The sequence below is a fragment of the Choloepus didactylus genome, chromosome 15 (assembly GCF_015220235.1).
Source record: "Choloepus didactylus isolate mChoDid1 chromosome 15, mChoDid1.pri, whole genome shotgun sequence".
Lineage (NCBI taxonomy): Eukaryota > Metazoa > Chordata > Mammalia > Pilosa > Megalonychidae > Choloepus > Choloepus didactylus.
The window spans coordinates 46,649,497-46,673,204 of NC_051321.1; the positions used below are offsets into that span (position 1 = coordinate 46,649,497).

Consider the following 23,708-nt stretch of genomic DNA (forward strand, 5'->3'; position numbering starts at 1 on the left):
ATTTAGATCTAAAACAAATGTTACAACATTAATTTTTATAAAACAGGATGATGGGTTTGTGTGTTCATTAAATTCTTCTCACCTGCATATTTCCAAATTTCAATAAAGAAAAGGCATTCCATTTTTTTTAAAAAAAAACATGTTTGTACCTTTATTACAATCGTTGAGCATCCCAGGTTTTCCTGAGTTACACAGTCCCAGTCTTTATTGTCTTTTGTTCTGCTGTCCCACATGGTCCCAGCCTTCCTCTTTCAACCATATTCACAGTCATCTTTGTTCAGTGTACTTACATTGCTCTGCTACTATCTCCCAAAATTGTTTTCCAAACCTCTCACTCCTGTCTTTTCCTTTCTGTCTGCATTGCTTCCATTAGTGTTTCCTATAGAGCAGGTACCTTCTTCACAAACTCTGTCATTGTCTGTTTGTCAGAGAATATTTTAAGCTCTTCCTCATATCCAAAGGATATTTTGCCGGATATAGGATTTTTGTTTGGTGGTTTTTCTCTTTCAGTATCTTAAATATATCACCCTACTTCTTTCTTGCCTTCATGGTTTCTATTGAGAAATCCACCCGTAGTCTTATGAAGCTTCCTTTGTATGTGACAGATCACTTTTCTCTTGCTGCTTTCAGGATTCTCTCTTTATCTTTGATATTTGATAATCTGATTAAGCGTCTTGGCATGGGCCTATTTGGATCTATTCTCTTGGGGGTATGGTGTGCTTCTTGGATCCATAATTCTATGTCTTTCATAGGAGATGGGAAATTTTCATTATTTCCTCTATTATAGCTTCTGTCCGTTTTCCCTTCTTTTCTCCTGGGGGACACCAATGACACATACATTCTTACTTTTCATTTTGTCCTTAAGTTCCTGGAGACATTGCTCATATTTTTCCATTATTTTCTCTATCTGTTCTTTTGTGTGGAGGCTTTCAGGTGCCTTGTTCTCCAGTTCCTGAGAGTTTTCTTCTGCCTCTTGAGATCTGCTGTTGTAGGTTTCCATTGTGTCTTTCATCTCTTGTGTTGTGCCTTTCATTTCCATAGATTCTGCCAGTTGTTGTTTTGAACTTTTGATTTCTACCTTATGTATGCCCAGTGTTTTCATTATACAGTTCAGCTCTTTCACCGTATCTTCCTTATACTTTTTGAATTGACTTATTAGTTGTTCCAATTCCTGTATCTCAGCTGGGCCATAACTTCATTTCTCTTGGTGTACGTTGTAGTTTTCTGTTGTCTAGGCATGGTTTCCTTGGTTACCCCAATCAGGTTTTCCCAGACCAGAACACGCTCAGGTCCCAGAGGGAAGAAATATTCAGTATCCAGTGTCCCTGAGGGTGTGTCTTAGAAAATTGGTACACTCTGTGATGCCTCAGGTCACTGTGCTTTTCCGCCCATCAGGTGGTGCCTGTCAGCCTGTAATTCCAGACTGGTGTTAAGGAGGTGTGGCCCATTGCTGTTTTCCCCCAGGCTCTGGGGTCTTGTTCTGAATGGAAGACAGGTATCAGAGGTGGACCCTACCCCTTTCCTCTTAGAGATAATAGCCCCCACTTGGGAGAGGTCATTAGCATTTCAATAATCTCTCTTTGCCTGTGCTATCTCTACTCTTGTCTAGGTCAGAGCACTGGGAACTGAAAACGGCTGAAGCTTTCTCCACTGAGCCAAAAAAGGGACAGAAATTTCCCTTCAGTGCTAGTCCCTCATGACCCTCTGGCTCTCCAAGGTCAGTTGTCATCCAAAGCCTCTGTCTGCTTGTTGGGGATTCGTAATTCATAGTGAGCAGTTCACACTCACTAATTAAAATCCCAGTTGGAGCTCAGCTGAGCTATGTTTGCTTGCTGGGAGAGAGCTTCTCTCTAGCACCACAATGCTTTGCAGTTCATGCTGTGGGGGGAGGGTTTTCCTGGCTTGGATCCATGGTTTTTACTTACGGATTTTGTGCTGTGATCTTGGGCATTCCTCCCAATTCAGGTTGGTGTATGTTGAGTGGACAGTCACATTTGTCCCCTCACAGTTATTCCTGATTATTTACTATTGTTCCTCATTTTTTTTTTTAGTTGTTCCAGGGGTACTAACTAGCTTCCAATCCTCTCTATGCCGCCATCTTAGATCCTCCCTCCTCAGATTCTAGTTAGGCCAACTGTGTGGTATGCATGAGTCCAAATTCTGTAGGGCAGTCAGCAAACTGTCAACTCCAGTGAAGATGTCCGATGAACTCCTCAGGAAACGAACTGGCAACTTCGACTAACTCCTGAGGAAATGAACTGGGATCTTTGACAAATGTGTTCAATGAACTCCTCAGGAAATGAACTGGCAACTTCGACAAACTCCTCAGGAAACGCTTCGCTAGTCAGCTGAAGAATAATTCCATTTTTGAGAACACCAGAACATTACAGAAACAATCAGCTGCATATTGACGGTCTGGCAGCATTTACCAGTTAATTATCTATTTTATGTAGGTCATTCATTTGAAGGTCAAAAATCTGTGCTATGCATCTTTTTTTCTATTTCAACATATATTTGTAATATTTTCTTAGATTTTTAATAAAATGGATTTCCATTTTTCTTTAAAACGTGAAAACTAAATTATGACAATATTTTAAGATAAAACTGTAATGATTTCAACTATTTTATTTGATCTAATTTATAACAAAGTACACTTTTTTTTTCACTTTTATTTAATTCCATGATGCACCAAATTCTCATCTGAGATGGAACCCCAAATGGGATGTGTTGATTTAATTCGACATTTTCCAAAGTACATTCTGGTTTATAATAGCCATGAGACTCTTCTTGAAAAAGAATTCCCAGTTCAAATAGGATAGGAAAAATGCTACATAGTATAACACCTCCTCGCAGAATCACAATGCATATCAGCATGTTAAAGGCCCGAGACATTCCACAATAAAATGGTAACTTCAAGTTTTCCAATGTCACTTGATCACAGGATCTTTCTATTAACATCTATAATATTTTCTATCTAGAATTTATGCTGAGAATTAATCTGTATCATGTACATTTCTGAATACTCACAATTCTGGAACAATTCAGTTTCTGAAAATGCCACACTGAAATACACTTGATCCTCATTCACAGATTCTGTATTTGCGAAATTTATTTTTAACCCCAAAATCAACACTCATGGTGTTTTTCTGGTCATTTATGTTCACGCATAGAGCAGCAGAAATTCTGAGTCACCCCGATGCACAGAATCCAAGCTGAGACTGAACAAGGTGACAATCTGCCTTTTTGTTTTAGCTTTCATACTGTAAACAAGTGTCCTTTATATGGTATCTTTAAGGCTACATATGTCACTTTTGTGCTTGTTGTTGATGATTTCACTGTTTAAAATGGCTCCCAAATGTAGTGCTGAAGTGCTGCCTAGTGTTCGTAAGCACAAGAAGTGTGTGATGTGCCTTATGGAGAAACTGTGTGCGTTAGATAAACTTCATTCAGGCAAGAGTTGTAGAGCTGTTGAACCCGAGTTCAATGTTAATGAATCAACATCTTATTTAACAAGCTCCAATTACCACCCCCCAATATGATTTATGATTAAACTTCCTTAAATTTATGTTCGGGGTTTTGTTTAAATTTTGCTCAAACGTTCTGTGAGGAATGAAACTGTTTCTAGATGAGGTAAAATGGGGGCTGTATCTCAAAGACTGGCGAAACAAAGAACTTCCTAGAGAATCACTGAATGTAAATTTGAGGAAGCAAAAAATATAAGTTGCCTTTAAACAGAAACACACATAAAGCAAGGTTATGTATTGACTGGCTGACGAACGTTGTGACCAGAGGTTTGCAGGAACCTAACTCTGTATTTCCCCTAGAGGCAATGGTTCAGTGTTTGCTAATTCAGTGTTCTCAATGACTTTATAGAACATACCTACCAAGAATAACCAGAATCAATTGTAGTTCTTCTTTATCTTTTCATAGCAGATATACTGTATTTACAGACCCTAAATGTTGGTTTGTCTCTTTTACATACCCATCAGTGCTATTTTTTTTAAACCTTAGAAAATATGGAAAATCTACTCCAAAAGGTAGTGGCAAGGTCACATAATCCAACAATTAGTGACATAATTTTAAATGTGCCCCTTGTCATATATTATAAAAGTGAAGCATAAGATTTCTTATTAATAGAGAAAGCATTTAAAAATTTTTGTCTCCTTTCCTAAATTACTTTAACTTCCTTTGACTAAAACAGTTCAATAAATTAAGCATTACCTAGAAAATGTTTTGTTAACTCTTGGTCCTGCAAAGATCCTGTTTCAGTTTTTTTCTTTTTTTAAAAACCTAGAACTGCACCCCCCCCCCCCCATTTTTAACAACTGAGACTGGGCTGAAAATGTCCTAATCCAAGTCATATATGACAATTTGTACATACATATCCTTAATATGTGCTTGTTTTCCCATGATCTGTCCCCTAAAAAGTAAACTACTGAAAAATTAATGCATTAGATCCAGTTGAGATTTTACTGTATATTGTTTGATAAGAATAACCACATTTTCAACAAAAATCCTCAATTTCCCTTTGAAATTTTTCATCTTTAAAGTGAACACCAATTAAAATAAAATGCATTAACAACATTCCATTTATTTGAGGAAATTTCTAATAGGAGAAAATTGCCTTATATTGCTTGATTGATTCAAAACTCCATGACATTCCAACTTTTTACAATCAACTATTAATTGTATACAGACATAGAGAAACACCTGATAGTAAATCACAAAATTGTTTTTATTATTATAGCAAATATTTTTCATGGTATTTGACATAACACAGAACTATTTCTTTAAAAAGGATCAAATCTGTGAAGCTAAGATAGTCAGGATGAAGTCTTTCTTTAAAAAAAAAAAAAAAAAAGCACCACACACAAAACCAAACAAATTAAAGAAATAAACCACCAAAATACACATTTCATATAATAGCAAAATATAAAAATACAACTGATAGAATGAAAAAGATAGCTAAATAATGGATTTAATAAACTTTGATTCTATGCACCTGACCTGTTGCTAATGGTCCTCTTTGTCCTTCCATTGTTATATATATGTAAAACCGGTACGATAAATAATTTAACAGTAGCCTTGTAATACTTACTGGGAGGTTAAAAGGAATTACTGAAAAGTGTTTGAATACTTTATAAATACTATTAATAAAAATGTTTACTTATTTTATTTTTTGTCTTGCTTCAGTGAAGGTGTCCTTTGAAATAAGACTCTAAATGTTTCTTATTACTGTTTCAACAACTCTCAACTAGAGAGATGTTAGTTTTCTTCCAAAGTGATAATCCCAGTTTATCAACTATTTCTGATTAAGACAGAGAATAAATTCTAGAACAGTCCTACCTGAGGAAAAAAGAGAGGACCATAGTACAATTGTTAAAGTTCCTAGACTTAATTCAATGAACTTATAGATGACATTATATTTTGTTGCTCCAACATTTTTCAAGTATCATTTTGAAATCATATTTTATCTCATAGAAATAGAGGAAGAGAAATAGGAGAAATTTTGTTTCTGTAAACATTTGCAGTGCCAGATGTTTCTTAAATAGATTTTTGCTCTCTACTGCTCCCCTTAAGAGAGCTGCTCCAGTGAACAATTTCTTTCATATCCATGTTCAAATCCAAAAAGAAATCAACATTTTTCTGTGAAAAGACAGAAATACCCAAGTAATGTGAAAGCCTTCTGTAATCAAAGGACTGTCCACCTATTCCAAGTATCCAATCACTCTCTATAGATCCTGATGAATTAAAAATGTTCTCTAGTTACTCATAGCTCATCAGATGTGCTATTTACCTTTTGTAATTCACATTCTTCACTGGTATGACAACTCTGAAGGATGTCCTTGTAATGGTCCTTCAGATCCTCATACAAAGAAACAGTTTCTTGGGAGTGAGCAAAGGGTAACACCTTTTCATTCAACAACATCTGCACTTGGAATTCTTCTTTAGGATTCTTAGCATTTTCACAATGGTAAAGCACAAACATCAAGTTTGAGGCATAGGGTACAATATGACCACTACGGAACATCCGATGCATGTGTTCCTTGTAATTGTAAGCTGTTAGGGGCTCCTTATCTTTGAAGTAGCCCATGAGAGAAAGCAGTGGAAGAAGGGTTTCTGCATGACCAAACTGGAGGATGACTGGAGAAGAAACTGGCTGAGACCTTAAAAGAGAAATTGAGAGAAAGAAAAAAAAATGTATATATATTCATGTCATGAAACATAATATCTACACTTAGAAGTAGTATACAACTTTCCCATATTTTTAAAGCAGTTTTATTGAGATATATTCACATACCAATCAATCCAAAGTGTACAATCCAAGGATCACAGAATCATCACATAGTTGTACATTCATCACCACAATCAATTTTAGAACATTTTCATTACTCCAAAACAAAACCCAAATCATTCCATACCCCTTACCACTCCCCCATCATTCACCCTTAGCATTGATGTGGTGCATGTTACTGTTAATGAAAGAATATTAAAATATTACTGTTAACTATAGTCCATAGTTTGCAATAGGTATAATTTTCCCCATAACTTTCCCATTTTTTTTTTTTAATCTTTCTAGACATAACTCAGTCATATAGTTGAAATTCTGTGTGGCACAGAACTGAACTTTTTATACAGAAATTTAAGCTCCAAAGTTCAGGACCACTGTAGTATTATTGTAAATCCATCTAAAACAGCATGCATATACATTATTCTTTAAGTTTAAAGGGAGAGTCTTTAACTGTAGATTAAGGAACTTGGAATAGATGTGTATTGCAATACTGTGTTGGCTTTCCATGAGCCAAAAGCCCTTAGTAAATACTGGTTATCCCATGGAGTTCTGGGCAAACTTAGAAGTGCTGTTATTTATCTATGTCTAGGGAATAAGAACAAGCAACATTTAGTAAATTTCTTGGTTGAGGCCAAGTCTTAACAGAAAGAATGGCAAATCATGTAATCTTTCAATGGTTTACCAGACCCAACTTGAGCACCAACTTTGGAATAGAGCACAAAAGGGTAGAGAAACAACCTATTCTAGCTGAAATAATTTCTGTGGTTGGGAGCAGGAATTCATACACTGCCAGAAACACAACTGCTCTCAACACTGTGGGCTAAGTTGTCCTTTTTTTTTTTTAAGTTCTTATATGATTTTGTTCTGCTATAGGTGGGCTTTTGTTATTTATAATGAGTTGCAGTGAATAATTGTTTAGTTTTTCTCCAAGTTTTATACAAAAAAAAAAAGACTACAGCTCTTAAATATAATTTGTAAACCTATTCAAATATGACTACCATCTGACTTCTTGTTTATAAGATCACCTTATAAATTTAGTAAATCTGAATTTTAGAAAGACAGCAGCAGCATTTTACAGTGGAGTTTTGGCACCTTCCTGATTCCCCACATATCAGATGGAGCAACAAGACAGCAAATCCAAAAACCCATGGGAAACAATAACAACATAATTATGTGACAAAGTATAAGGCATGAAGCACAAATAAGCCTCAAGACTGGCATATTACCATTAGCAGTGTGGAAGAAAGCAGAGGGAAGTCACATAGCATCTGAGAGATCTGAGAACAGGAAGATCCCAAACAGCCAACAGGTATTCACTGGAAAATGCTATGGGCCAATTTCAGACAGGAACTGAAATCACTCCAGAATTTGGCGGGGGCCAGGGAGATCTGTGGTTAGGCCTTGGGCTGGAGAAGCCTAACCTCCCTCAACTCCAAACAGGCACTCCAAGGCTCTGTTCCAGGAACCACACCCATACTGAGGAACAACTGCTAGGGGTGGAATCAAGAGCAGGAGAGGGAGCAGAGACAAAGGAAAGAACAGGTTGAGATAACAGTGGGGGAGGGAAACAGAGCCAGAAAATTTCAGAAAGCAACCCACCATATTTCTGAAACAGCATACACACACACACACACACACACACACACACACACACACACACACACACACAACAGAAAAGGAAGCTCTTTGAGGTTAGAAAAGCTATCTGACACAAGCCTTCTTCCAAAAGCTCAGGAAAACTAAATTCACATCAAATGATCAATAAGAAAAGATAACAATATCCTGACAGAATAAAAAGGATGCTAGAAATATGTGCTCAAAGAATACATCGAAACATACAATTTCAAAAATTAAAAAGCAGTTATCTACTATTTTGAGATTAACATTCTCTAAAAGATGTTAATTTTAAAAATCACTGATCGACAGGTGATTTTAAGCCTCTCTTCATAACTGGCACACTTTAATTAGGTCAATTCAAGTACCCAAAACCTACATTTAAATCCAAAAGCATACTCTCAAGTTAGAAGTTATCAAGCAGAAGATTCAGACCACAGCTACATTTAGTTTGACCCACATATATATTTTAAGTTTGCATTATTTACCAGTATTTTTAAATTGAGAGATTAAAGATTCCTAAAAATCCAGCTTTCTGGCTTCTCTTAAAAACCTGAAAGATCTGGCTACACAAGTCCATATACTCCATAAAGTAATTATCACCTGAAAAGGAATGAGTTAGCCTCTAGAGAGGACATTTACCTGTTGCACAGAACATCTATCACCCCACCTTGTCTAACATAGGATGGATGAATTCATTTGTTACTTGTCTGGCCACATCATGCATTTGAGTACATAACCCCCAAAGCAAAACAAAACTAATGTCACTGCCATTTAATACATTGTTTAAATACAATGGAATTTAACAGAGATACAAATTAAAGAAAAACAAGTAATATAAAAACATACTACTTTATATTTTAAGTCCTCTAGCCACTAGGCAGTAACCTCAAAGCCAGGAAGAACCCTAAGTTCAATGTCCATTATTGCTCTCCATCCTTGAGAACTAATAGGACACCCAAGAGGTCAGGGAAGGACAGCAGCAACACCCCATTGCCACAGTGAAATAATGTACTTTCATTATCTGTCATATCTTTCCTCCATTAAAGAACTGCAATAAACTGGGGGCAAGATATAAGACAACAAATCCAAAATACTATAGGGTCAACATATAATTAATATATAAATTATTCATGAAATATTTTACATTCTTTTCGCTACTAAGTCTTCAAAATTGTGTGTATTTGATACCTACAGCACATCCCATTTGACCAGCTACAGTTCAATTACAGTAAACCACACATGGCTGGTGAGTACTTGTTGGACAGCGTAGGACAGACAGTGGTGTGGACAGCCTTACATACTTGGATTCAAATAGCAATAAAGAGCAAATAGGGAAAAAAAGATATATGACAAACACACATATGAAAAAAAGGTGGGATGGGAGAAAGAGGAGGGACCAACAAGGTTATGCAGAAATTACAAGAGTTCAAAGTCCTATGAATTACATTCAAGCCGTAGAAGAAATTAAATCTAGGCTCACACCCAAATTTAAATTTTAAACCTGAGGGATATTTAGGTGTATATAAAAAGCAATAAATCCCATGATATCTCCCCCGAGACCTTATTGCCAGTCATGATAAAATAAGCCATTTTTGAGAAGAAAGTTGAAGAAAAGTGTGTTTTAAAGTGCTTATTGGCAGTTTTATGTGAAATCAAATAAGTTTATATTTAGATTCACATAGGAAGCCATGTCTCCAAAAGTAACTGTCTTCTGCCATTTGATATACATATATATATATATATATGTATGTAAGCCTATTTTAGAATTCCAGACAGTTGTCAATAGGAAGGAAAAGTGCAAATTTTATAAATGTCATGAGTATTTTTTTTTTTTTTAAATATAGATCAATCTTTACTACAGAAGCTCGTAACATACAAAAAAAAAAAAAGGTCTGGTTAAATGGGCCAATACAATAATAGTTATGACAAAGATAACTACAGATTATAGGATTGAAAACTATGCAAAAAATTAAAAATTGTAGAGCCATCAAATGCAACTATAAATCCTATTTTGCTTAGAAGTCCAAGCATGCCTGCAGGAAATAACAAACAACTTCTATTTTTGTACATTATATATCAATACAATAACCATGTAAAAATATTTTAAGATTATGTGATAATGCTGACTATAAAGGAGGAGAACTGAGCACAATTTCATTCATGATTATTTATTATTGTTTTCTCCTCTTACCCTTTGTGCCTTAAAGTGTCTTACACATACATAGTAGATGGTCTTACAACTTCAGTAAAGGAGCTGGGTGACGGTTGTTCATATTCATACAAAAAAGGTCCCGGACAAAGTGGCCATGCTCAATTTTCCAAACAGTAATAAAGAAGAGACTTTTCAAAGATCCATTTGGCTAATTTATGTTTATATGTGACAGGCTCTATCATTTCACACCAAGTGCTGGGTACCATGCTGGTTTCTTTTGCTAAGGAGGGCAGGTGGGAGAAAAGATATTAGCATTTAACTAAGTGTTGGATAACCCAGAGAATGAGAGTAGTTCTTTCTTTCTGGGGTAACACTGGAGGTGATGTTTGAGCTTGGTCATAAATACATTGCTAGTAAGTCTTACAAGCCTCAATAAAGTATAGCAGTTGGGGTTTTTTGTTTCTGTTTGGTAAGTAGAAAATTCAATTCATATTTGAATTTGAATTAGAAAATTCAACTCATATTTCCAAAAACAGTGATTAAAAATGCTAACTCATGATGGGGCTAACTCATGACAGTAAGCAAGACTGTTATAGTAAGAAAGATGGAAGAACTTTATAACTTTTCCCTTGAAAAGCCTAATAAATTCATTCACTGTCTCCTATTCTTTGAGAGAACACACAGAAGTGACAAAGAAATGAACTGAATGATTACAAAGGGCATTATGGAAATGATACTAACAATATATACTTCATTTGCAATTACAGTACCTAGATAAAAAGGAGTGCAAATGAATTTTATAAATAATCCCTTTCCTTTATTTATATTCATATTTCAGAATTTCTCCAATTACTAACATCTCCTAATCCTTTAACATGAAGCATCTCTGCCCTACCCCATCCTCTTATTCACACAGTTCATAGGAACAAACATCTCCAGGCACTTCTCCAATGATTCTCATTTCATCCCCACAGAAAACCTATGACATAGGTATTATCATTCCCTTTTTACATATGAAAAAAAAACTGAGGTTAAATAACTTGTCTGAGTTACCTGTGAACCATCAATTAAACTCACTAGAAGAACACCATCCATTAAGGTCCAAGCTCATAGGAGGAATTTAATGTAAAAGAACAACCTAAATCCTTTTGAAAAAATATTAACTGCTCTCTGACTTATAAGTTCACTTTTTCAAAAGATGAGTTTGCTTAATGTAGGGCACACCTGCAATTATTCTGCATTACTTTTCAGCTCACACTTTTGACTCTGGATGCAACCTTATATTAGTTGAAGCCTTCAAAAAAAGTGAGTATCTGATAGAACGGGGTGAGCAAAAGCAAGAGGCATGGACGCTGCAACCTGGAAAACAGAAGACATAATCTACTTAGGGCAAATTGCTGAATCTCTCCCAGCCGTGGATCCTGTAAAATGAGAATAAGCCCCTTCCTTTGTAGACCTGTTGTTGGATTAGAGCAACAGCAATAAATCAGTGCCTACTTTACAGCAGATGATCAGTGTGTGACAGTGAACAGCATTAGTGGCAGCAAGAGCCACAGAGTCACAGCTTCGCAGTGACCTAGGTCACTCAGACTGGTGGCGTCCTAAGAGGAGAGCTCAGGAGTTGAGTCAGGGCTCTTCCTCTTTCTAAAATATCAGTACACATCACTTTACATTAAAGGTAAAAACATGGTATCAAGTGGCAAATTCATTTGATTGAATAGCATACTTTAAAATTCATCAGATATCCCAATGTACTAAACATCCAAATGCAGAAACAAAATAAAGGCATACCATAATAAATCAAGTGTCATAGATACAATTTATACAAAAAAAACCTTCACTTGGAAAAGTTTAATGCCCCTTTTTAAAAAAAAAAAAACTTTTTATTATAGTGATATATATACAACTCAAAATTTCCCATTTTAATCATTTTCAAGTATACAATTCAGTGGTATTAATTACATCCACAAAGTTGTGTTTCCAACACCAACATCCATTACTCAAACTTTTTCATCCCTTCAAACAGAAACTCTGCACCATTTAGCAATAACTACCCCATCCCCTCACCCAGTTCACCCCTAGTAACCTGTAATCTACTATCTGTCTCTATGAATTTGCTTGTTCTAGGTATTTCAGATAAACAAGCATGCATCAGAACTTCATTCCTTTTTATGGCCAAATAATACTCCATGTGTATAAATACCATATCTTGTTTATCCATTCAACTGCTGAAGGACACTTAGGTTGCTTCCACCTTTTGGCTACTGTGAATAATGCTACTATGAACACTGGTGTACAAATATCTGTTCAAGTCCCTGCTTTCAATTCTTTGGGGTATATAGCAAGAAGGGGGCTGCCAGGTCATATGGTAATTTTATGTTCAACTTTTTGAGGGACCACAAAACTGATTTCCATGGTAGGTGCATCATTTTACAATCTCACTAACAATGTATAAGTTTCCAATATATCTGTATCCTTGCCAACACTTGTTGTTCCCTGTTTTTTCTTTCTTTCTTTTTTTTTAATAATACCCATCCCATTGCGTGTGAAGTGGTATCTTATTGCAGTCTTGATTTGCATTTACCTGATGACTAATGATGTTGAGTACCTTTTCACATGTTTATCAGACATTTGCAAATCTTCTTTGGAGAAATGTCTATTCATGTTCTTTGCTCGTTTTTAAAAAACCTTTTTACTGTAGTAACAGATACAACTCAACATTTCCCATTTTAAAGACTTTCAAGTATACAATTCAGTGGTTTTTAATTGGGTGGTCTTTTTGTTGTTGGGTTGTAGCATTTCTTTATTTATTTCGGATACTAAATCCTTATCAGATATATGGTTACCAATTATTTTCTCCCATTCTGTATATTGTCTTTGCACTTTGTTGATAATGTCTTTTGATGTCAAAAGTTTCTAATTTTGATGAAGTCCATTTTATCTATTTTTTTCCTCTTGATGCACCATGCTTTTGGTGTCAAATCTAAGAAATCACTACCAAATCCAATTTCTCTAAGAGTTTTATAGTTTTAGCTCTTATGTTTAGGCCCTTGATCCATTTAGGGTTAATTTTTGTACATGGCATAAGGCAGAGGTCCAACTTGTTTCTTTTATGTGTGGATATCCAGTTTTCTCAGCACTACTTGTTGAAGAGACAGTTCTCTCCCCAGTTAATGCACTTGGTACCTTTTTCGAAAATCAGCTGCGTTTATTTCTGAATTCTCGATTTTATTCCACTGGTCTGTATGTCTGTCTTTATACTAGTGCCACAGTGTTTTGATTACTGTGGCTTTGTAGTAAGTTTTGAAATAGAGAAGTGTGAGACCTCCAACTTTTTAATTCTTTTTCAGTAATGATTTGGTTAGTTGGAGTTCCCTTGAAATTCCTTACGAAATTGAGGATTGGCTTTTTCACTTCTGCAAAAAAAGTTGCTGGGATTTTGATAGGGGCTGCCTTAAGTCTGTAGATCACTTTGGATAGTACTGACAACATAACAATATTAAGTCTTCCCATCTGTGATGAATGCCTGCTTGTATATGAAAGCACCTGTATATCAGAACTGGAGCAAATAATTTAGGAATTTAATCACCTAAGTTTATTTTCAAACAACTGCTTATTAAAATCATTTCAAATCAAATCAGTTTTTACTTGGTAGAAGAAATATGGTATTTCAACATGCTAGCTGAAGAAGACTCCATCATTAGTGCTTGGTAAGAAGGTTTCAGGCATACTAATCTGAACTGGCCGATTTAAAAAAACATTCTTTAGCAACATGTAACTTTGTGAAAGCACATGAAAAATCCTACAGAATAAGAAAAATGAATTATCTCTATAAATAAGCCATCAATTCTCCAAGAACTTATAAAAGCAAAGATCACATTTCACAGGTTTTTAAATTGAAACGAACATGCAATAAGAAAAAAATTCAATAAAAAATACAGTTCTACAAAAGGTTGCTCACCAATGATGTAAGCCTTTAAGAGAATAGATAAAGAAAGAGACAATAAATCTTGCCCCAGGAATATACTACATAACTAACTGCTTCCTAAGATTAGAGAGTAACCATGTCTCTATAAGATTATCCAGATCAGCTTCTCTCACTCAATAACTCCAAGGCACTCATTTACATTTTACTCTCCAATTTGAATTCAGTTTGCAGAGTAATAAAGGGTGTGTATGCACCTAATTTTTTATTCTAGCTTGAAAGAAAGGGAATGTATTAACAAATGACAATTTTTAGTTTCATAGAACCAAATATCTAGGCCAAATCAGTTTCAATTCCTATTAGTAAGCAATAGTTATCTGGAACACTGCATTGAAAAGGATTTTGAGACTATCAGATTCATTGTGATTTATCTTCATAATTTCTACACCCTTTCCTCTCTCTATATGAACCCCCCTCCCTTTGCCAACCAATCTCTTCATCTTTACTTCCTATTTCCCAGATATAACTAAAATCACTTTGCTCATCCTGAGACACCAGATTACAAGGTACAGTAATAGATGTTGTTAGTTAGTATCACGATAGTGTGTGTTCTTTTGTGTTTAGATTACGCTATTACTACTGATCATGTGTATAACAAAACACAGATATACATATAACATACAATCACCCAATACAAATGATCATTTTAAGGAATAAATCATTCCTAAATATATGTGCATAGATCTTTATTGGGCATAGAGTAAGAAGACACCTAATTGGTTTAATTTACATCTTTTAAAATATATATATATGAAGACAGCAGACTATTAAATGCTGGCTTAGAGAAATCCTATCACAGGGGAAATGGCCTATAAAATAGAAAATAATGCTTTATGATACTTTATAAAATATGCTATCAACATGAATATAAAATTGAAACCCTAAAGGTAAACTAAAAATTATTGTTCAGCACCCACGTTTTGTACAATTTTAAAAATCTAACTTTATTCTTGATTTTCTCATTAAGAAAAAAATCAGTGCTCACTAAACGTCTAGGTTGAGTTTTAAGGATAAGAAGCAGAATTCTGCTAACTCTAAAATAAGTTATAATAGCTAAAAGAATGTTAAGTATTTTTTTACTTTAACTTGAAACTATTTCCATTAAATTCCATTATTCTATTAAATAGTAGTATAAATCACCAAAGTCTCAAACATAAACGCTTTTCTTTACTATTTTGTTTTTCCTAGTCTGAATTACACTTTGTAATTCTTAATGGTTCAATTATTAAAACTAGCATAAAGATATTAAAGCAATCTACTTCCCTAAAGCTCTCTAAGAAAGTATAAGTCAAAAAGTATAATTCACAATTATGAGGTATAAAATTCAAGAGAACTTAACCAAGAATTTTTCAGTCATTTAAGCTATGTAGTTCAAATCAGAGGTGTCTACTTAGAGCTATAAATATCAGAATGCTTTACTTTACTTATAAACAAGAATGATTAGCAATGTATGCATTGATTTTTACTTCATCTTTTGAAACTCAACTGGCAAAAAATCAAACCCTGGTGTATAAAAAGTCAACCACTTCCATGGAAATATCTGTGACCAAAAGGAGGATCTTTTCCTTCCAAAGGGTTAATATAATCTCTCTTAAACAGCTGCTCATACTTTACCTGTTTGCCCTTCTATACGACTTACTCACATTCTATTTTTATCAAAAAATTAAGAAGCATAAGTGTCAAATGGAAAAACATATCGTGGTTCTATGCTAACATATCTGAACACCAAGAAAAGGAGACCTGGATACCTTCAATCAGTAGAGGGTGAAAGAGCTGGGGGTTTGTAAGTGTGCAAACAGGTTTTTCTTCATTTGTTTTTGTAACTCTAAACACCTTGAAGCAAATACTCAAGAGAATTTATGGTCCAATTTTCATCAGAGGGCTTAAAGGTACGTGTCATTTCTATGAAGAATTCTGAAGTAAATCAGAAATTACTGTGAAGAAGTGATTTGATTCCATTTCAAGAAACACTCTGCTCTTGGGTCTGTCTCATAATTCAGAACAAATCTTAGAAGAGTTCAATCTAGTTCTAAACCATTTCCCAGGAACTGATTTAGTCCATTCAGTACAGGACCAATTGTGCTTTGGAAGAATCAAATTCCCAGCTTCTCTCTGAATATACCCAAGTTCTAAGGATGGCATGAGAACTTTTCAGTTTCATTCCCAAGCTTCTCCAAACCAAAGTTGGTCTATGACTAAGCCCAAAATACTGTCATCAAAACAGGTCAAACAACAAATGAGTAAAAATGTGTGTATATGTTTGAATGAGAGATAAGGGAATGTGTGAGTGTGAGTGTGACTGTGTGTGTATGTGAGAGAGAACAGAATATATGTGGGTATGGAAGAACAAAAGGGGAATATGAAAAGAATTACTTCTCAGTTTAATACATTAGGCCCCTGCATATAATTTTGTCAGAAGATTGCTGAGAGCATAGATCGCTACATTCCACTCTATGGTCTTGTGTAGCTTTCTTTGTCAGTACCTTTCAATAAAAAGAGTTCTGAGGTTCAGGATGCCTTGACAGAAAGGACCAAGTTTTTACATTTAACAAAAGAAAGCAGTAATTTGGCAGGAAAATGTAAGTGTTTTTTTAAAGGAGGGGCTGCCAATGCGGCATATTCAATACCTACTGAATCTGTCGTTGCTAACCTTTGGGGACGTGAGCCCATTTGAGAATCTGACCAAAGGAATGGGACTTCATCCCAGAGAAAGACATATCTCCATAAAAGACATGAATACAGTTTTGGGAGTCCACAGACTCTCTACATCCCCCAAACCCCTGTGCTATATATTATGTTACAACCTGACTTGCTAAGGAATAATATACCTATAGTTCTTTCCCACATTGGTTGTATCTCCTGCATTCTATGTATTCCAAAGAATCCTGACAATTTTATCCCAATAAATCTTATATGTAAAATGTCTAAACAGAATTAATTTTACATACTTAACATAAAATTAAGAATAATTCAGAATTTTTGCAATTTGCTTTGAATTTCCCTATTTTTCTTAAAAAAATAAAATACTCATCTTTCTTTTTTTCCTTCCTTAACTCTTTCCTCTTTCATTATCTGCTAGACCCCATGTTTACTATGACCATGTCCACAAAGGCAGTACCCACTCCTAGTATAACTCATCCCACCAAGTGGGAGAATTTTTTCTGTGATTTGACCCCAAAATGCCATTTCCTATGAGCAGAGAAAGCATGGATTCTCTGCAGGTTAGTTCTTATTCATCAACAAATAATAGACTTCTGTTAGTCACATTTCTCAAAATAACTTACATCCTTACCTGTAGTGTCTATTCTTTCTTAGGGACTCTTATCAAAATAGTCTCCCAAAGAACAGGAGATACAAAGATTTGGAATGGAACCACTGTTAATTCTCTTTCCCTCTGATAAAAATGAATTTAACTTGGGATGTCATATTTTTTGAGAGGTGACAAAACCACTTAAAATACATAAGTTTTAGCTTAAAAAAAAAAGGAACCTGGAAAATATAAAACCTATGAATATAAATATAGGGAAGCAAATAAATAATCGATGTGAATATATGTATAGAAATAAAGTTAGTCAGAATCATGTTTCAAAGTAGAAATCTGGACAAGCCCTCTCATTTCAGAAAGAACAAACAAGAGGTCCAAAGTAGTTCCAAAATAAGTATGCAGTTCTTCAAATTACAGCCCTCTTTTTATTAAATATTCAATCAAAAAAATAAATTTAATTTGAAGTCTAAAATTATGTTGTTAATGAGGGTACATGACCATGTGTGTATTCATAGTAGATAAAATACCAAAGCAAGTACTTAAATTCATGCAAAAGGCTCAACCAGAAAAACTGTACTCAGCTAGAACTTTCTAAATTCACATTTCAGAGCCAACTGATGTTCTGCAAGGTGTTCTTAAAAACATGATCCAGGAATATCAATTAGAGCTTTAGGAAACTCATATATTCTCATACTTACGTAAGTACACAAATAAGTAATGTTAATTGCCAGAGATATGAAATGCTTCAAGAAGAAAAATACCAGGAAAAAAAATGTTTTTTTAAGTCTTTTTATACATCTGATTGAAACCTAAGACATATACTTAAATGTCAGCTCCAGTGAGGTGTTTAGAGAAGCATCTATTCAACATCTTAACACAAATCTAAAACTAAAATGACTCAAGCATAAATTTTTTCTCAAGCAAAAATAACACCAAAGCAACTTCCACTTGCAGCCAAGATGGAGTAACGGGGACCGGATTCAATCTTCTTCCTTTAACTACTAGAAGGCTGATAAAAATATATGAAACTTAAATTTTTAGACAAAAGGCAGGGTAAGAAAGAGGGAAGGCAAATGAGACAAACTCAACAATTGCCCAGTCTACTGCCTAGAATTTCCAGGCTGTGGCAGGAGGGAGAACCCACATAGCATGGCACCTCCCTGAGTAGAAGAGATGGGGTTGAGAATTTGGGGAGGCCACACTGATTGGGATTTCAGGGATAAAGTACCAGAGAGGAGAGAGCTGAAGGACAGAGAGCTCTGGAGAGTTCTGCAGGGAGATCCCCTCTGCTAATGAATTATCAGTGCATGCATGTGAGAAAATGATCCAAATCCGGAGAAAGAACTACTGGAAAGAAACAGGTAAAACACTTCCAAAAGCTAACATAGGGCCAGGAATTGTTTGTATACCCATAAGCCAGACTGGAAAAACCTCATAACACATGCGGTACCATGTAGAGTACGCAGGAGAGAACTGCTTCAATAGTGGGACAAAATCAACCCTTCAAAAGATACTATTACAAAGACAAAAAGGCAAACCAGGTACTAGGAGAATATATTTGTAAAGCAAAAATCCAACAAAAGACTTGTACCTAGAATATATAAAAAGAACACATACAACTTAATAAGACAGACAACCCAATCAAAAAAGAGGCAAAAGATCCGAAGACACTTCAACAAAGTAGATACATGAATGGCATATAAGCACATGAAAAGATGCTCAACATCATTAGTTTTTAGGAAGGTGCAAGCTAAAATCACAATGAGGTATCACTACACACCCATCAGAATGGCTAAAATTAAAAGGACCTACATACCAAAGGTTGGTTAGGATATGGAACAAATGGAACTCGCATACACTGCTGATGGGAAAACAGTTTGGCAGTTTCTTAAAAAGTTAAACATAAACCTACCATATGGCCCAGCCATTACATTCCTAGGTATTTAAACAAGAGCTATGAGAGTATATGTCCATACAAAGAGCACAAATGTTCAGAGGACCTTTATTTGTAATAGCCCCAAACTGGACACTACTGAAACATCCAATGAAAGGTGAACAGATAAACAAATTATGGTATATACATTTAAAAGAATAATATTCAGCCATAAAAAGGAATGAACTATTGATACACACAACAACATAGATGAATTTCAAATAAAATAAATAAGCTGGGCCAAAAAAATGTACATACTATATAATTCCATTATATAAAATTCTAGAAAATGCAAATTTTCTATAGTAACAGTAAATTGATCAGTAGTTGCCTGGGAAGAAGGTAGAGGTGAGGGTGGATTAGGAAGGGGCACAAAGAAACTTTTGGATGTGATGGACACTTCATTATCTTCATTGTGGTGATGGTTATAAGGGTGTGTACATACGTTAAAATTCATCAAATTGCACACTTTAAATGGTGGTTTACTTTAAATCAATTATACTTCAATAAAGATGTTAAAAGGAAAAAAAAAACATCAAAGCAGTTATGAAGGGCATCTGGGGTTAGTGAAAGAGTTTTCAGTGGCCTAGCTCATATAGTCCTCCTTTCTTAAAATCTTTACCAAACCCCACAGTTCAAATTAATTCTTCCTCAGTACTTTCTTTTTTGCCTCTTGTTCAGTACTGTTATATAAATACCCTACAAACTAGGACGTGAGAGACACAATTTAAATGTGTTCATCTTTGTATACCCTCTATTACCTATATAATAACCTGAACACAATAGGTATTCAAAAATAACATGGGAAATGCTCTTTACTTAATTCAATGGATTTGTCCCAGTGTTTTTGTTTTAAACTTTAACCTCTACTTTTTACCTTTAGTTCAGGTTATACAATAATTTGTTTTTTTTTGAAAGAATTCAAGTTTACTGAATAAAAGACATTGTTTTTGTTTTATAAAGTAATTAAAGCAAAATAAGTTGAAGGCGTAACATTTAGTGAATTAAATAATACACACTTTCCAACAGATATACATTTATACATAAAATGAACCGAAAAAAGAAACTGCTTGTTTTAGTGTACTACAAAGCAGATTTACATACAACAATCAATTAGTAGAAAAATACAAGAAAGTTTCTATGTGATACCACCAGAGGTTTCCCTGATCTTAAGAAAACTCAATTTTTTGGATGCTAAGTCTATTAGGTTTACAGAAGCACAAACACCAAAACATTTTAAGTAAAAGTGTTTTTTAAGGGAAAAAACTATGTTTTCTATTTTTGGCATAAATTTTAATTGTTTCCAGTGGAACTAAAACCTCCTAAATCCCTTTCAGTGACATCCAAAGCTTGAGTTTCCTCTATTTCTGGAAAAAAAAAGCGTTCACAAATCAGCTGTGCAATTCGACCACCCTTTTTCATTTCAAACTTTTCTTTGCCAAAATTAAATAGCACAACATTAACATTTCCTCCATAATCTTCATCTATGACACCAGCTCCTACATCTATGAAGTGTTTTGCAGCCAAGCCACGTGAAGCTACTCTTCCATAACATTCAGAAGGAAGAGCTATCTGAATGTCTGCTTTTGTAAGGGCTTTCTCCATGGGTGGTACTGTATAATCATAAGCACTGTACAGGTCTTAGCCTGCGACCCGCGTGGACCCCTTGGTTAAGGGCCGTGGCAAGCTCTGAGAGCCAGGCAGAGAGGATATGCATGCCCCCCTCCTCTGCAGACTGGGAACACTTGCTGTAGGAGATGGCAGGTGTCTCTTCAGAGCAAGGCATGGCAGTGCAAAGAGTGGAAACTGGAGACAAAGAGAGAGCAGAGAACCCAACCAAAGAAGCAGGATGAGGCTCGTGGCAGGGAAGACCAAATTCTCGTTCTAGTGTTTTTTAAAAAGAATAACAATAGATTTCACTTGCATTGGTTCTAGTCGAGGAGAGAGATACAACACTGTTAATCTCAGAATGCACGGAATTTATTTAAAATCAAAACAAATAGAGCAGAAATGAGAAGAATTTTAATTTAGCCTCTAGAAGACAGGTCAAGTGTACTGTTTTTCCTTTGGCATGAGTTAACACCCTACATGGCATGGTTTATTATTCAACATTGTCCAATTCAAATCATCAGGTTTATTTCCTTAGTATCACAAACATTCCATTTTCATTCCCAAATAGGACTTTGCTCAATACTCTTCACTCTTGTTAGAATGTCCTCATCACTCCTCCCTAGCCAAATTCAGCCTGGGATGATTGTTATGATACATTGACAATTAAGAATAATAATAGGAAAGTCATTATTTATCAAGCACTTATATGCAAGGCACATGGTAAAAGATAAATGTATATGCATATATGTGTATCTGTGTGGCACACAAACATACCTGGACATATGGTTGCACTCATGCTCAATATTTTGTAAGATGAGTATTACTTGTATTCTAGAGATGATGAAATTGTGGTTTAGAAAGGTAGAGCAAGTTGAGCAAAGATCAGAATTTAGATATGATCTAAAACCAATGCAAATTTCATCACACTACACTGCCTATGATTACAGCCCAACTCATATCTTATAACCCACAAAGGAGTCTTTTTCAACTACTCTTACAGAAATCATTCTGTGAGACACCACCTTCAAGAAAGGAAACAGAAGGGTCTCTAAAACCTTTGAGAGAACACTTGCTGTTCTGGTAGTCAACGAGGAGTCACTGAGTAATTTTTTGTAGGCACCAAATATGATCATATTTGCATTTTAGAAAGAAGACTTATTGAAGTGGAGTGGGAGTAACACTGAAATCAGAGAAACATTCAGGAAACAGTTGCTAAAATTTAGGAGAAAGGAGATATTAAACTTAAATGAGACAGTAGCAACAGAGACGGAGAAAAGTTGAAGGAACTGACATGAACCGGAAAAAAAAAGTGGTAATTTATGTAAAAATTTAGGGAGATGGAGTCAAGAATAATGCCTTGGTTTGTAACTTGAATGGCTGGGAGCATGATGGTGGCATTGAGTAAAATAGGGAGTACAGGAGAAAAAGTATTAATACTGAACATATACTGTATCCACATGTTGTTCTAGGCAGTGATTCAAGCAAAATTCCAGACATACCTACCTAGAGTTTAGTGAGAGTCAAAGTGTCTATTCAGAAGGCAGCTGGATATTTGAATCTGAATTCAAAGGATAGCCAGACTATTCAAATAAACTTTTCACTTATTTAGCTAGTTTCTTTCAGTAACTAGCACTAAAAGATATTCCTGGTACAACTGGTTAAACTTCTTAGAACACTAACCTCAGAAAGGTATCAAAAAGTCAAGCATGAACGGGTTCTCAGGGCAGAGAGTCTAAATATATTTCTAAGATCTTTAAAAAAATTCTATTTCCTTCTGTTACAATAGGCTCAGTAATTGACCAAAGTAGCTATCTTAAAATCATTTGGTGCCACTAAATATTTGTTTCACTGATGCCACCTTATGTTACAATATGGAACTACACAACCTAAAAGACAACCCTTTCAACTACAAAATCTGAAAACATCAGATTGACAAACCCATGAAAAGATAAAGGTATAAAAAAGTTATTGTCAACAGATGAGTTATTAAATGACAACAACAAACATTTGTTATTATTTGTGGCAATTAATATTGGTATCTGAGAGCATCCTGACAAAACAGAAGATCACATGAGGCAGGTAATTACAGTCCAGCACATAAACCCTTACACTGAAAAAGGAGGAAATGACTTGTTGAATTCCCCTAACCAAAAAAGGTAAAAAATATATTAACAGAGGTAATAGGGAGAAGAACAAAATCCAGTGATATCTCATTTCTTTAGTAAATTCAATCTCCTTTTCTAATCGCAGCTGCTTTTAAAGCAATTACTTAAATTTAAATAGCTTTAATCCCATCACTGCTATGAGGGTTCCATAAGCAAAATAACAGTCAATATCCTAATAAAGTCAAGGACCCTGTATTGAAGGGCTGGTTATGTTTAATTGAAATGTTGATGCTTGTCAATCAACACTATTTGCAGTCTTTAATTCTTTCTTGAAGTAAAATCATGCTATTAAAATTATGTTTTAAAAAATCTTCAGTGACACTGAAGAATGTCTCTGATCTAATGTTAATATAAAAAGGTGACAAACTGTATACATAGGGAACTACAGAATTATAAAAGACATTTCCTCAGAGAAGTCATGCCAAAGACAAAATATTTGCAATTTATATTTATAATCTCTAAATCCAAATACAAAAAAAAAAAAGGATCTTAAGAGTCATGTTAAAAAAAGCTAACTTTTTGATAGAATATTTCAGAAAACATATAAATATAAAACAATCTATTAAAATCTTATAACTCTTTGCTGAGCTTATGCTGGTTTTCTTCAGAAGTATTCTTAATTTTGGCACAACTCACAGCATTAGTCAGTGCCAGTATGTTTCGTTTTTTGGCAGGAGGGAAATCGGAA

At 34.9% G+C, this 23,708-nt stretch overlaps 1 protein-coding gene and 1 pseudogene across 2 annotated transcripts in view; both read right to left on the reverse strand.

Annotated features, from left to right (window-relative positions):
* Positions 1-4,847: 4,847 nt before the first annotated feature.
* The window catches only part of MINPP1 (multiple inositol-polyphosphate phosphatase 1), a 49,566-nt gene continuing 30,705 nt past the window's right edge, over positions 4,848-23,708 (reverse strand). The window contains exon 5 of one of the 2 annotated variants that reach the window (XM_037804783.1): positions 4,848-6,167. In XM_037804783.1, coding sequence (XP_037660711.1) covers positions 5,771-6,167 — 397 coding nt within the window. In that variant the 3' untranslated portion in view covers positions 4,848-5,770. The remainder of the gene's footprint in view (positions 6,168-23,708) is intronic. The other variant, XM_037804784.1, reaches the window with a different exon arrangement.
* On the reverse strand, positions 20,538-21,294 carry LOC119510463 (annotated as a pseudogene).